This window comes from Belonocnema kinseyi, chromosome 2 (assembly GCF_010883055.1).
Source record: "Belonocnema kinseyi isolate 2016_QV_RU_SX_M_011 chromosome 2, B_treatae_v1, whole genome shotgun sequence".
NCBI classification, from domain to species: domain Eukaryota; kingdom Metazoa; phylum Arthropoda; class Insecta; order Hymenoptera; family Cynipidae; genus Belonocnema; species Belonocnema kinseyi.
In genome coordinates this window covers 1,779,584-1,794,300 of record NC_046658.1, presented here as the reverse complement: position 1 = coordinate 1,794,300, position 14,717 = coordinate 1,779,584, and the positions used below count along the sequence as shown (strand labels likewise).

Here is a 14,717-nt window from a genome sequence, read left to right as displayed (position 1 = left end):
CAATAAATTTCTGTTAATTCAGGTTAGGTGAGGTCAGGTTCTGTTGGGTAAAGTTATGTTAAATAAGTTGATATCAGGCAAGGGTTGATCCTTCACAGTTTTTGAAGTGAAAATTTGCATCACTGGTATTATTTTGAAATTTATTTGCCTCAGTGCCTAGTATCTATGTGATCTATGCTATAAATAAATGTCAGAAAAGTTGTCCACCAAGGGACTATTTTCCACCCCTGATCGGACGTGAACCCTCACCAGTTGAGTAGGGCCAACCGAAATACGAAAGCCGTCAAAAAATTTGGACATATGCTTTACAACGCATGTCTATGGCCAAAGTTGTGAAAATAAGCAAACCTCAATTCATAGTTAAGACATTGCTACGATTCCCGTGTGTCTTAACTCTCTCAAGAGGATCTCTAGGATGGATCTGCCGGGCAGCAGAGCCGTGTACGGCTTCCGACTTAGTACATTTCTTATTTTCTTACGAAATGCACGAGGCCTAACCTCAAAGTGAAGCATATGACTTGGAAGAAGAATATAAGTATAACTTTTTTACAAATTTATTAAGAAGATTTTTATATAATTCTTTAACAGGTGTCCTCCAAAAAACCCGAATGTTTTTGAAAAAGAGGCGAAAAATGCCAATTCTGAAGTTTGTATTTGTACTTTAGAACATGTTTATTTTACAACAAAATTTTCAAAACTTCACTTAAAGTACACGCAATTTTAAGTAATTTAGAAAAATGCAATGATGCAATACAAAATTTAGAAAAAACCTGACCCGGGTCATAAGTTATGTCCTAACAAAGTTGAATACTTTTTACCTATTTTTCCGAGCAAATCACTCGTGTTCAGTTTTTTCAAAATACTTCGTTACTGGGTGAAGCTACGAAAGTGGTACAAGGTAAAAAGTTTTAAAACAGGAAATTGGGATATTATGAGCAAATCTAAAAAATATAATCTTCTACTCTTTATAGATTAGGAGTTATGACTCTTCCAAAAAAACTTCATTTTTTTCTATTTTGAGGTATTTGCAGACAAAAGAGTTTTTTTCAAAACTGCTCGTTTCGCGCATATCTTATATAAAAACGTTAAGAAAAGAAATGATAGAGGACTAAATTTGCGTGAAAAAAAATATATATTTCAGCTCATATAGGTCACGAATTATAACCATGAAACTTTGACCCTGGAGGTAGAGTGTATTTTATTAGTCAATCAATTAGTCAATTATTTAATTAGATTCTACTTTTTCGCCTTGCCTCGAATTTCCAACCTCTGCCTCAGCGGCTAATACCTAATACTTATCTGCTATTTACAATATTTACAATTTTCTTAGACCTATTTCCTCTCCTGTTTTAAAATATTTTCTTCTCGCCCCTTCCATGCAACAATACCTTATCACCACATTTGCCCTTCTTACTCTCTCTCTCTTTTATATGACCAATCCACTCCATTATTCCTCCGAAACAGGAAGCCCAGGTACACAAACTCTTTCATCTTGTGTACCGTTTTTCCCTTCTACTTCCACTCCCCTGCCAGGTATTCTTATCCCCAACCCTCTATCCATCCAGAAACCCTCCGAGATTCCCTCCCGTACTCTCACCCTATCTTTCGTCTTCTCATATACGTCCCTTTCCTTTTCTCCACTCCCCTCTCTTGCATCGCCTACCATAACCTTCCCTTATCCATCGAAGGGAACGCGCCTTTTAGATGCATAAAAAACGCGTACACTTTTGCATCCTTTTTAGCTGACTCTATCCACCACGTGCTGCAAGACATAAATATTGTCGAAAGTACTCCTTCTCTCCTAAGGCCCGCCAGTGACTCTGGCAGTATTCCTTTCCCCTCAACATCTACCTACTCCTCCCTTTTCGCAGATCCTTTCTTCCACTTCCTGTACTTCCTCTTCAACTTTCTGTTCATCATTTTTCATTCCCTATCCGATCACGCCTTCAACATTCCTTTCTTCTTCTTTCTGAATTCCTTCTTTTGCAAATACCCTTTCACTTCCTCTTTCAGATCCTCCCATATCTCTTCTACCGACTTCCTCTCCAAGCTTACCTTTCCCTAATGTTCTCGATACATCTCTATCGCCTTCCTCGCCCATGACACTCTCTCACCTAACGACCCTTCTTCCCTACCCTGCCTTCCGTCTCCCATCCCTTTTATATACCACCGCCCAGCCTCTATCTCTCAGCCTCTATCGTCCATCCAGTCTCTTAGAATCTCCCCCTCTATATTTATTATCTTATCTTCAAATTTCTTTTCGAAGCTCTCGCCTTCCCAGTACAGGCCCCCTTCCCCTTCCGCAATTCTCGCATTAAAGTCCACCCCCCCCCCTCCAGAACTACCATACCGTCCCCCCTCTATCTCACTCCTAGAAAGCCTTCCATCCTTTCTTTCATATTTTCCATCCCATTCTTATTATACAGTCACGAACTTATACGTTACCCTCCTATCTTTACAGCCCTCATTTGCACGCCCCTTGACCCCCCTTGACAATGTTGGCTTAACTCTATCCCATTCCTTTCTCTCTACCCACGTCTCTACCAGTCCCAGCACATCAAATTCCTGAATATACCTCCAAAATCCTCATGTTTCTTTTTTACACTGCTTTAATTCCACCTCTCTACTTTTCACGAAACAAATGCCCCTGCTATTCTTTCTACAGCTCCTTCTCCTCATCCCATGCCTATATTTTCTCATCTACTTTTATTTTGCGATATCCTACCTTAGTCGCTCTCCCTTCACTCCTCTCCTTCCTAGCCCTATAGGTTACCATTCTCTGCACGTCCCTTTCCTTTCTTGTCAAACTGTGATCGCTGAAAAATTTTTTTATCCTTTATCATATTTTTGTTTCACATTAGCCCCAACTCTCCTTCCCAGCTCTCCACTTCCCCAACCGCCACTTCATTCTCCTTTCTTCCCTCAAGTCTAACTTTCCCTACCCTGCCTTCAACCCACCGTATGCTCTGTAGCAGCGCTTTCAACCCTTCCCTTTCTTCCCCGCTCTTTAGCTTCAATCCTCTTATTACGATATTATTCCTCCTATCTGACTTCCCTCTTCTCTGCATTCTCAACTCCATTGCCCTTATCCTTTCCATATCTGCTCTCTTCTCCTTCTCAATCCTTTGTTCCGGCCTTTCCTTCCACACTCTAAGCTCTTCTTCCATCTTATTTATTTTATCCTCTTTTTCCTTCCTTACTGACACAACCTCCCTCTGCAATCCTTCTACTTCCTCCCTCAGTTCTTTTACCTCCTTTTTCCATTTGTCATCTCTTACCCTCAGGTATTCCCTCATATTTTTGATCTGCTCCATAGTCCCCTTAGGTCTTCTCACAACCCTCTGACTTCGCCTATTAGCACCCTGAGAGCCTCATTCTCCGTCCGCCCAACCATTTTAAGTGGGAGGGGGGAGGGGACCTACGTCTCCTTACGCTTTATTTAAACGAACTCTCGAGCGCTCTTTTCTCCGGACTCTCTTTGCTGTCTCTTTTTTCCTCTTCAAGAGATCCTCCTCCTCACTTGCGTTAAGCGCTCTCTTCCTTGCCTTGTCGCTTCTTTCTTTCTGCTTCTTTCCCACTCCTTGACGTTCCATTTGACACCATTTCACTCACAGCTGGCCGCCGTGGCCCGTAGGAAATTTCTTTCACGTGGAATTCATTTCCAGCACTGCCAGTACTCTCGCTGACCACCACCCGCTCTTCCGTCGATAACTGTGACCTATCCATGCAAAAAGTACTTACCGCAACCAACACATGTCTCTCAAGACCATTGTCACTTACCGACCCAAATTTTCCCTTTATTTTCTCTATTCCACACCTCATAGCCCCTGCAGACACCCTTTTATCTCCCCTAGCATCCCCTAGCACTACGAGAACTACTCTTGTCCAGGATGAAGGCACTAACTACTGACCACAAAACTACCACGCTTCCTAGCCAACCTCAGCTCACTTTCCCTATTTAAACAAATCCCACCCCAAAACTACAATGAAAATTAATTTTGAACACCCCAATTCACCCCTCACAAACCTCTCACCTCCTAGGCTTTCATCCTCACAGTCCACTCACACCTTCCACACAAAATCCGTAAAATCTTCTCGCCACCTGCCACCGCACACTTTCTCACTACCGCCAGCAACATGTAAGCCCAAAAAATAATCCAATGTTATGAAAATAATGTAAAACCCGTCAATTTGTTTTTTTTTTCATTTTATTTTGACAAGAGATATTCTGGAAGTGATTTTCACAAAGTAAATATATTAAATATGCATACAATTGATAGAGCGCAGCGTATAATTTAAAAACGTTTGAACAATTGATTGTTTTTGAACAAACAGGAGAATAAAGTGAACTTGTAATGAATTACAAATGCATATAGGAAACAAAAATACTCAGATATTGTTGCAGTATATTTTCCAGTAGATACAGTGCCTTTAGAATAGCTACAAATGGCTCAAAATAGGAAAAAAATTATATTTTTTAAAGTCATAAATCTTAATCTATGGATACAAGAAGATTATATTTTTTTTCTTTAGATTTATGCACAACTTCCTGTCAAAAGTATTCAACTTTTTGTGGCAGTAACTCATGACCTAGTGGGGCTAGGTCATTGTATTGTTTTAGATTTACTCGAAATTTTGTCTACTTTAAATGAAGATTTAAACATTTTTGTGTGAAACTAAATGGTTCCAAAGTACAGATACAAACTTCAGAATTGGGGTTTTTTCGCAATTATTAAAACTTTTTTTCAAAAATATCTCCGGGACGCATGGGTTTCATTTCTATAAAATTCAGAATTTGAATCAGGAACCCTTAATAAACCGTATTAGAAAAAAGCGCATTACGTAATTAATAGGATAAAAACAAAAATTTTTTCGCACGAGATACCTAGTAAAATAATAAAATTGTCTTAACGCGTGACTTAGCACTGTCTTAACACTGTCTGAACACTGACAAGTCTCGTCCAATGTTCAATTGTCAAGTCGGGCTGCATAATTGCTACCTACAATTTAAAGTATCTTTGAATCGTCTTTGAATATAATTTGTATTGCATTAAGGGAAAATGAATATTATAGATGTTTTAAAAAAAGTTCTTCAAATTGAAGTTTAATCAATGAAGACAATTCTATAATTTAACAAATTTATCGTAACAATTCCCTAAGTCATTAGAGATAAAAATATTACAACTTAAATTCAGAAGCGTATTTACATTCAGAGATGAATTTAAATTAAGCCAAAATTTATCTATGTATTCAAGTCAAGTTTATCTGAATTTTACTGCTGTAGAAGAACCATCGACTGCAGAGACACCTATTAAAAAATATAAATTAATTGAGAAAAAAGAATTGGAATGATGTAGTTTTAAAGCCTACAAATTAGTTAAAGAAAAAGGAAATATGGATATTCTTAGTCCTATAATTAAATTTGATGATTTTTTTCGCTTTCAAAATAATTAAGAAAATATTACTTTTTTCTGCAATCTCAAAATACGAATTTTCGGTGTTCAACTCACCATAAGTTCTACAATAACACGAATGTTGCAATACAAATTTCAGAAAATATGCACCATTATATAACGAAACTAGCGGCATTTAAAGAATTTTAATTGAATTGTCACAATTGAATTAAGATCTCAGAGCTGCCCTGTACGTGTGCTAGCTCGTGCTGCAATATCAACGTCTGTATAACATAATTTTTGTATCATAAATTGTACCGTTAAATCGGGAGATCTGGGTGGCCAGTCAATATCAACAGTCAATATAAACAACTGAATGGTTACATTCAATAACATTTCCAAAATATGTGCTACGACGGAAAATAAATAGACAATAGAAGCAAACAATTAAATACAGTATAATTTTGATTTTGTCATGGACATCCATCCGAAAATAGAGTTATGCAGCTGAATTTGACTTTATCAAACTCCTTCATTATTGCGTATCGAATAAAATTGCTTACAGTGTATGTTCCTTTTTTAAAATCCATTCAAGAAGAGGAAACATGTAGCTTGTGCCCGTGTTGTGTATGTGTACATTAAATAAAAAATCATACTGCTTGTGAAATCGTTCGGATACTGGATATTTAAGTAAGGCTAATTTCTATGCAAAGACAAATTCGCAACATAGACTGATATTTTCAGCGAGTATTTGCTTCATCAGTGATAAATAGCTTTGAGCATTTCCCTAGATTTTAATAAAGTCTTCACTTGTCATTTCTAATTTCTCCCTTTTATAGCAAGTTTTGCATATATCAGTTCGAGGAAGTTTAAAAGTAAAGACCACATTATGGTTAACATATTTAAAATAAATAGTTTAACTTATTGATTATTTATGCTTGGTTTTTCCTAAATAATATTTTTCTAATAATTTGTATAAAGTATCGAGTCCAACGATGGGTTGTAAAAATATTTAAGGTTTGTAAATTGACGCTTTTTTTTAAATCTTCCGATAATTTAACATGGTTTTCACGTCGCCCAACTGCTAATTTTTTGAAAAGCTCTCGTTTCGACCGGATCTCCACATTTTAACATACCGCGGAATATCAGATTTTGCTGATGATAATCTCCGATGTCTCAAAACTGTTTGTGAAGTTTTTCTTGATGAGCAATTAGAACTTTTCCAAAACATTTTTGTCGTCAGCAAGCTTCAGTAACTTTGATCATTCACTCTGGGATTTATTTTTCTTATACACCGTCCTTTATAGTTTTAGACTTAGTAATATATTCCTTTGCCTACAATATAACACATCAATTTTGTAGACTTTTTGATTAAAAGAAACGTCTATTCATTGAATTACCTCCATTAATTTTATAATAATTTGATATGTGAAACTTTTTACACTTTCAATAGTAGAATTCAATGTGAAAAATTATATTAGACTATTTGAATTAATTTTAAAATACAAGATTTTTCAGAAACAGCTATTAAGAGATCAAATCAAAAATAATAATAAGATATTAAACTTATTAGAAAAGTTAATTTTTAATTTTCTCTAATACTTTTAACTAATACCTTATTTTAGGAACGTTTGTTCTTATTCTTCAACAAATTTTCTTCACACCTTTTACTTTTTCTACCTCGCCCTTATTTAGGTTCTTCTTCTTTTAAGTACACTTAAACTATCCTAAACAGATTATATGCTAACATTATTCTACAATCATACTTCTTTGCATTATAGACGTTAGAAAAAAAACCAAAATAAGCTTATGCTCTTTTGTTTTGTTTGCTAGCACGCGTACAGGATAGCGTTGAGATCTTATTTCAAATGTTACGTTAAAATTATAAAACATAATTAGCTGATATATTTCCCAAAAAAACTTCCTTAAATTCTAACAAAAGTTTAGGTAACCATTAATTTTAATTTTCTATAAATTCGTTCGACTCCCGAAGCGTTTGAAACTTTGAATAAATAATTTGCGCCATGAGAAGTATAAAATATGTTATAAATTTTTAGAGAAAATTCACTGAAATTCTATAAGTACCGTTAGTTTCGTTATATGACAGTGCATATTTTCTGAAATTTTTATTACAAAATTCCTATTATTGTAGAACTGATGGCAAGATGAACAGAAAAAATTTAGTCTTTTGCGATTGCAGGAAAAAGTAACATTTTATTCATTATTTCGAAAAATAATAAAATCATCATCACACACACACACACACACACACACACACACACACATATATATATATATAGGACTGAAAAATATGCGCAATAAAATTTCCTATTGGAATATGTTATTCAAAAATTATAATTTGACCTAAAAAAATATGATCCAGGGGCCAACTAAAACGGTGCCGTTTCGAGGACATCCCCTTTTTAACGCGAACGGTTCAATAGTATATGCAAATGATGCCTTTTATGGAGAAACTTACCGTGCCTTTTTCGTACTTAAAACTTTAAACACGTTTTTCTCGAAACGCACTTTTTGGGGTGGTCAATTTAACACAGTAAATGTTGAAAAAATGGAGAAAAAAAACGATTTTTTTTTTTAAAGCACCGTTTGTCTATTTATCAGTATTTATTAATGATTAAGGGTCATAAGATAGCACCTTATGAACTCTTTAAGAATCAATTTGGTTTTTGTGTTTTAGATGATCCGAATATGAGATATCATGGCGACCGTTTTTTCACATGGCTTCTTCTGATCAACCATATCTCGGCCGGATGTTAATGAAAAATGACACATTTTTTTTCTCAGTCATGTTCAAATTTTTTGTCGATTGACGACCTTTCATTGTCACGAAATATTTCAAATAAAATATCAAAAATTTCAGGTTCATTGTATTTCGTGGCACTAAAAGGTCGTCAATCGACAAAATAATGGTAGATGACTAAGAAAATACATTCTACACTAGTGAAATATTACTATTCCTCTGTGAGGAAAGCAAAATAGGATCAAAGGGGAAAGTAGAAAGATAGTGCAAGGAAAAATGGAGGATGAGAACGAAATAATAAGAGACAAAGTGGATGAGGCAATAAGTAAACTAAAAAGAAATAAGCTTATAGGAGAAGATGGCATGGAGAACTAAGCGATGAAATATGGGGAACGGGTTAAGGAAGGGATATGGAAGATCTGCAATAAGATCTGGAATAGAGAAGGGTAGCTAGAAGAGTGCATGACAGGATTGTTCGTACCGCTTTGCAAGAAAGAGGAGGGCAAGAAGGTAGATGAGTAAAGAGGGATCACTCTCATTTTTGTAATAATTTTGTAATTCCACTGCAGAGGAAATTTAGTTGCCGGGCAAGTGCCACTCGACAACACAACAACGCGTTCGCGTGTTTTATGTATAAAATGTAATATATTTTAAGAATTGCATCCGTTCCGTCTATATGCCATAAGTGTACATGTGCTGATGCGCGGTTTTATATTTTATGATGCACAGCTTTCTAAACTTTATTTCCTAACTCAGTACGCAGGCTAATGCTAATTCTGGACAGGAAGAGGTGTAAGGCCTTGAGTCAGCTGCTTTTCAGTATGCTGCTGGCAGATTTAGAGAAGCTAAAGAAGAGAGGGAAATTGGAAAAGATTTTGGGTCACAGCAAATTATTTTCTGTAGCATACGCGCACGAAGTAGTTCTGTTAGTAGAGGATAAGAAGGGGACGAATCTAATTATGAGAATTTTCGAAGAGTATGTGGAAGCAAAATAATTGACGGTGAACGTAGAAAAGACCAAGGTGATGGGCTTCCGAAGTAGAAGGCAAAAATATATAACGTTTAGAAGATAAAGCGGTAAACAGTGCAAAGAGTGGAGGAGTTCTGTTGCCTAGGTTTTTTGTCTGGGGTAGGAGGGTTAAACGAAGTGCAGGAGAGGCAAAGAATCGAATGTGCAAGTAAAGTAATAACCCAAGTATGTGGTATAGGAAAGAGAAGGTTCAAGGGCGATTTGAGAATAAGGGCTTTGTTGTTTGATCCGATGGTTTGAGTGGTGTTCTGTTATGGATTAGAGGTCTGGGGATGAAAGGAGTTTAGGAAAGTAGAAAGCATGCATAAAATATTTCTGAGATGGGTAATGGGGGTTAAATGGAGTTGCCTAGGACAAATATTAAGAGAAGAATTAGAAAGGGGAAAATGATATCTAAACAAATGAAGAGAGCCTTAAAAGGGGAGAAGAAAACAGAATAACAAATGTGTTGATAGACGGAGCCCCCCATAACGAAAAAAACATTGCAAAAATTAAAGAATAAAAAAAATCAAGTTAATTTTGCATCACCTCTTTTGCTGCTTGACGCATAGCCTCAGTGCAAACAGTTTATTATCGCCACTTTTTCCATTTCGGCAATTTCGTCACAACACTATATATCAGCGTCAAAAAACAAACGTTTTGACAATTTGCAGTGATCAGGAGCACGTTTCCATTCATGAAAGTAAGATTATGAGTCTACACTTGAGATTCGTTGAGTGGGCATACAGATTGCAGCACTTCCTGCACTATCCATGCTTTATAGAGGCAACTTTCAACTCGCGAAATAGGTGGCGTAAAGCGTCTATAACGCGCATGTGTTGCATTAACCATGATCTTTATTGAAAGTTTTGAATGATTTTTACTTTCTCTATTTTTTAAATTGAAGTATATAATGATAAAGTAGAACATCTGTGACTGCATGAGAAATGTAGAAAAATGACTAAACTACTTTTTACGGTCCTTATTGCGAAAGTCAATCATAATAATTTTAAATCAAGAGGTAGCCCTATGAGTGAAAAAATGGCCACTAACAGGCTGACTACCAATTGAGCTTACCTTTTTTCTTATATAAAGGAAAAATAATATTATTAATATAATACCCTACGCCAAACTTGTCGAGATTCAAAATATATAACTTATAATAATTATTTTCTTTAATAAACATAAAAATCAAACTTTTAAAAGAGGGTCAGATCGTTTTTTAATGTTGATTTTTAAATATTCGTGGGATCTGTGGATACCATAATCAGCCGGAAAATCCCATACGCACTTATTAAACAATGAACAAAATTTAAAGTATCTACTAAATTATTTATGACACTATATGATAAAGACAGACTACGTCTACAAGTTACTGTAAAACTTGATTGAATCAATCCCGTCAAATATAAGATCTGTATAAGCGTCATTAAAGTGAATGAAAATCATAGACTCACTATTTTGGCCATGTGTGAAAATTTGAGTAACTTACGCGCTATTGCTCGAAGTCGTGGAATGCTAGGTGATCCGGGTGGACTATTGGATCTAGAAGGATTCCTATTTTTTCCTCGGTCTAGCGCTGTGTCCTGCACTGTGATTGTATGTCGAAAGTCTGGAACACGAAATACTTATGCTAATACTTTAGATCTCAAAACCCGAGCAGCAAATAATCAAATGAAAAATCCTTTTCTTTAAACGAATTAATCTTAATGTTTCTTTTACTTATATTGATAATAAGATCTGCCCTTCGTAGATACTCACGGTACTTTTTACATTATCATGCATGAGAGTGTAATGTAATCGTCCAAATTTTAGATCTCTGGTTTTTAACGCATCTTTACGTTTCGGCACTCACAGAAACCGAAAATCATAAAATTTCATCGGTGTTTGTCTGTATGTATGGTTACCTGAATGTTGTAGCCACGATACTTTTGAAGGCTTTGTCCAATCAAGTCAGCCTATGATACACTTCTTAAGGTTACCAGAATGAAGGTTAAGTTTGTTAATCAGAGATTTCCAACAAAAATAAAAAAATTAAGACTATTTTCAAAATTTGAAAAAAAAACTTTGTGTCAAAGTTTCTTATAGATGGGTAGAAGAATTGCAAATTATCCCGATAATATTTTCAATTTCGATGAAAATTAGAAAAGTTAAATACGCATCAAAATAACTTGCAAATTTTTATAATGACATTTTTAAATTTGATAAAACTTCAAAAAGTTATATGCTTTCCAACATTTTGAAAATTTTGAAAAAAAAAAATTTGTTTAATAGGTCAAGAAATACGAATCCAAATTTCTACTAGATATAAATATATGTTTTTCGAAACTATTATCATGAAATTTCTTAATTAGAAATAAGCTCCAAAAGTTGGATCATTTTCAAAAATATGCAATTTTGGGTTTTAAGAGATCCATAAGTTTAAAGCGTTGGTTTTAGTAGATTTTAACAAGATTTACAAATTATCTCGATGAAGCTTTTTAATTAGACACAAGCAAAAAATGAAAATAATCGTGCGTGCGCTTATTTCTAAACTTAAAATTTTGATTGTAAACTATAAGTGTTAAATCTACAAAGAGTTATATATTTCTTTAGTGCAAAAGGTTATTAAAAAAGTATATTACTGGACTCCTTTTTGCAGAATTTTCTTCTCGGATGATTTGGATATTTTTGAGTGCAATTAAAAAAAATCATGGGAGCGGTTTTTTCAAAAAAACATTTTATTTCATATTTTTTAAATATCTAAATTTTAAAAATAATATTCTTCTATTTTCTTAAAAACTGAGTAAAAAATTATTGCAACAGTTTCAAAATGAGAACTGTATAACCTACAGAGGTTTGCGTATATTTGGAGAAAAAAAACTTTTATCACAGAAAAACTTGTTGAAACATTTCTATAATCATAGTTTCATCTCAGGTTGTTATTAAATGATACTGACATGAATTTAAAATAATAAAAAAATGAAAGCTTAACATTTTGCATTCGGATTTTTAAAAAGAATTTGTATGGCAGCATACAACATTATCCAATAAATATCATCGAACTTCAACTATTTTTAAGTTAAAGTTGGTTATGGTTCACCGTGAGCATTGAAATTTTGCATGAATGTTGATCAGCCTAGTGTTCGAGGGAAATTATTTTCATCTGCTTATATCTTATGTTTTTTTAAAAAAATGGTTATCAGGTGTTTTCTTTTATCAGTATCATTGCAACCATCGAGCATTCTCCGACTAGCGTGTCCGATTGTAAAGTGCGAAATGTAATAACATTTTTAGTCTTAGAAGGTGTTGGTGTTCCCGAAATTCAACGTAGGGTCACTTCAGTTTATAGAGAAAGCTTTATGAGCATCGAAATGATTCGCAGGTGGAAAAAAAGATCCCTGAAAGGGCGGACAAGTGTGCATGATGAGGTGCGTAGCGGGCGGCCTTCCACCTCCCATGGGAATGACGCATTTCTGCAGTTCGTTGGAGGCTGCACAAATGTTTTTGAAGATTTTGGAAGACTCCCCAGACATTGCTTCGTGTGAATTTCTCCTTTTCCCCGCCTCAAGACATCTGGGGGAAAGGAAGTTTCGTGTAAACGCCGAACTTAAGGAAGAAGTCAACCGCTATATAACAAAAATGGGCACATAGTGGTACACTGATGGTCCTCAAAAAGTTGAACTACGATACAATAAATGTTTTGAGGAGTTTGTCGATTATGTTGAAAAATAATATAGATCCTGACGAAACAAAATATATCATTTGTTTTATATTTAGTTTTTTGTTTCATTTTCCCCTCGAATGGCGAAATTTACTTTTGGAATGAGCATCGTAATAAATTCGGTGCAATTAACAATTTAGGTCCCTACTATCAAAAGTGAGGAACTTTCGACAAGTATTATTGAAGTGCCGGTGGTGAGATTGATCTCGTATCATATTTTACAGTAGCTCATAGTTATAACACATGTTAATAATTGCAAGCTTATAAAAGCTTAGAGGCTTTTGAGTTTTGTGAAGCCGGATTCGTTGATAAAGCGAAGTTCAAGAAGGTAGATGAACACTTTATAGTGCGTGGTGATATTAGTTCCGGCACATTCGTTTTTAATAGACGGCATGGATTCTTAGATCACAACATTTATATAGAATTATATATTTTGTTTTTAGTAATAATATCATTTATTTGAAAATTAGTGTACAATTTTAAACATATTACTAGAATTTTCAAATAACTTTAGTAAATATTTGCAAAACAAAAAATATACAAGCACTATTACAGGTTATACATTCTTAAAAAATGAAATGTTAAACCTGTAACATTCTTCACACAAACTTCTCAGTCTCCAGATGCCAATTCAATTGAAAATGTATGATCTATCATAAACAGGAAACTTCAGAGGAAGCACGTATTGAAGCTGAAACAGCTCTCTTACCAAGTTCGTAAAATATGGAGTTCGCTTCCTGCAACTTTCGCCGAAAATCTCGTGAAGATTATGCCAAGACGATGTCAAGCTATACTCAATAAAAATGGAGACTGGACGATTTACTAGGTACTGACGATAAAGTACAATTGATAAACTTTAAAGTAATATAAGATTTTTAAAAATTCCATAAATCTATCTTATAGAATTGGTGTATACGCTCTTGTGATACAAACTGTACTTAACTATAAACGCTGTCCTACAAGAATCCCTAAAGTTAATTGTAAAATAACCTCACCACGTACTAGAAAGTTGTCAACTACCTTCTTGCACTACACTTTTTCAAATCATCCGGATTCGTAAAACTTAAATGCCTCTAAGCTCTTATAAGCTTTCAATTGTTGATACGTGCAATCATTATGAGTTACCCTAAAATATATTCCGAGATCACTCTCACTCACTACCCGCACATCATTAATGCTTGTCAAAAAATGTTTACTTTTCGGAGCATGAATTGTTAATAGCACTTAATTTATTACTATAATGGACCTTCACTTCACCTAACCTTCACCTAATCTTTTCTGCCATTTTGAAATTTTATGGCGTAATGGAAATATTTTATCTTCCAGGAAACATTTCGAATAAGTGCTCAGACAGAGAGATTGAGAATTTACTATGGCTATATATAATTAAAAATTTGTCATAAGGACAACCGCAGGATTTCGGCGGGAACAGGTGCTAATCTGAAAAATTGCACCCGCTTCCAGCGAAATCGCGGTAAGATTTCAGCCATAACCACGTCTCACAACCGTGAGATAGGTGGTTACAGTCTGTAAAGGAATCAATACGACGACCCAGCAAAAGCCTCGTGGAGCCTAAGAACACGGAGCGCCCCAAGGACAACCGCCTTCTGCAGTTTTCCCGCAAGTGTTCTAGCATATTGTTGACACGCAGGGATGCTTTTTAGGCTATTAGCAAGTGAAAGCTGGGCACCTCCAAGAGCGCCGATGATAAGGACGATCAGTTTAACAGAATATTCCGGGTATAAGGTACCCTTATAAGGTCTCGATACCTCTCTTTCTTTTCATTCTCCTTGGCTATGATGTTTTTGTCAGCTGGTGCCGAAAATTCGATAACGATCATGGTTCGCTTCT

The 14,717-nt window shown here is 35.1% G+C and overlaps 1 protein-coding gene across 2 annotated transcripts in view; it reads right to left on the bottom strand.

The window, feature by feature from the left end:
• The window catches only part of LOC117167909 (mitogen-activated protein kinase kinase kinase 10), a 189,614-nt gene that overhangs the window by 16,184 nt on the left and 158,713 nt on the right, over positions 1-14,717 (bottom strand). For both annotated transcript variants that reach the window (XM_033353151.1, XM_033353152.1), the window contains one exon: positions 10,656-10,775. In XM_033353151.1, the coding sequence (XP_033209042.1) occupies positions 10,656-10,775 (120 nt within the window). The remainder of the gene's footprint in view (positions 1-10,655; positions 10,776-14,717) is intronic.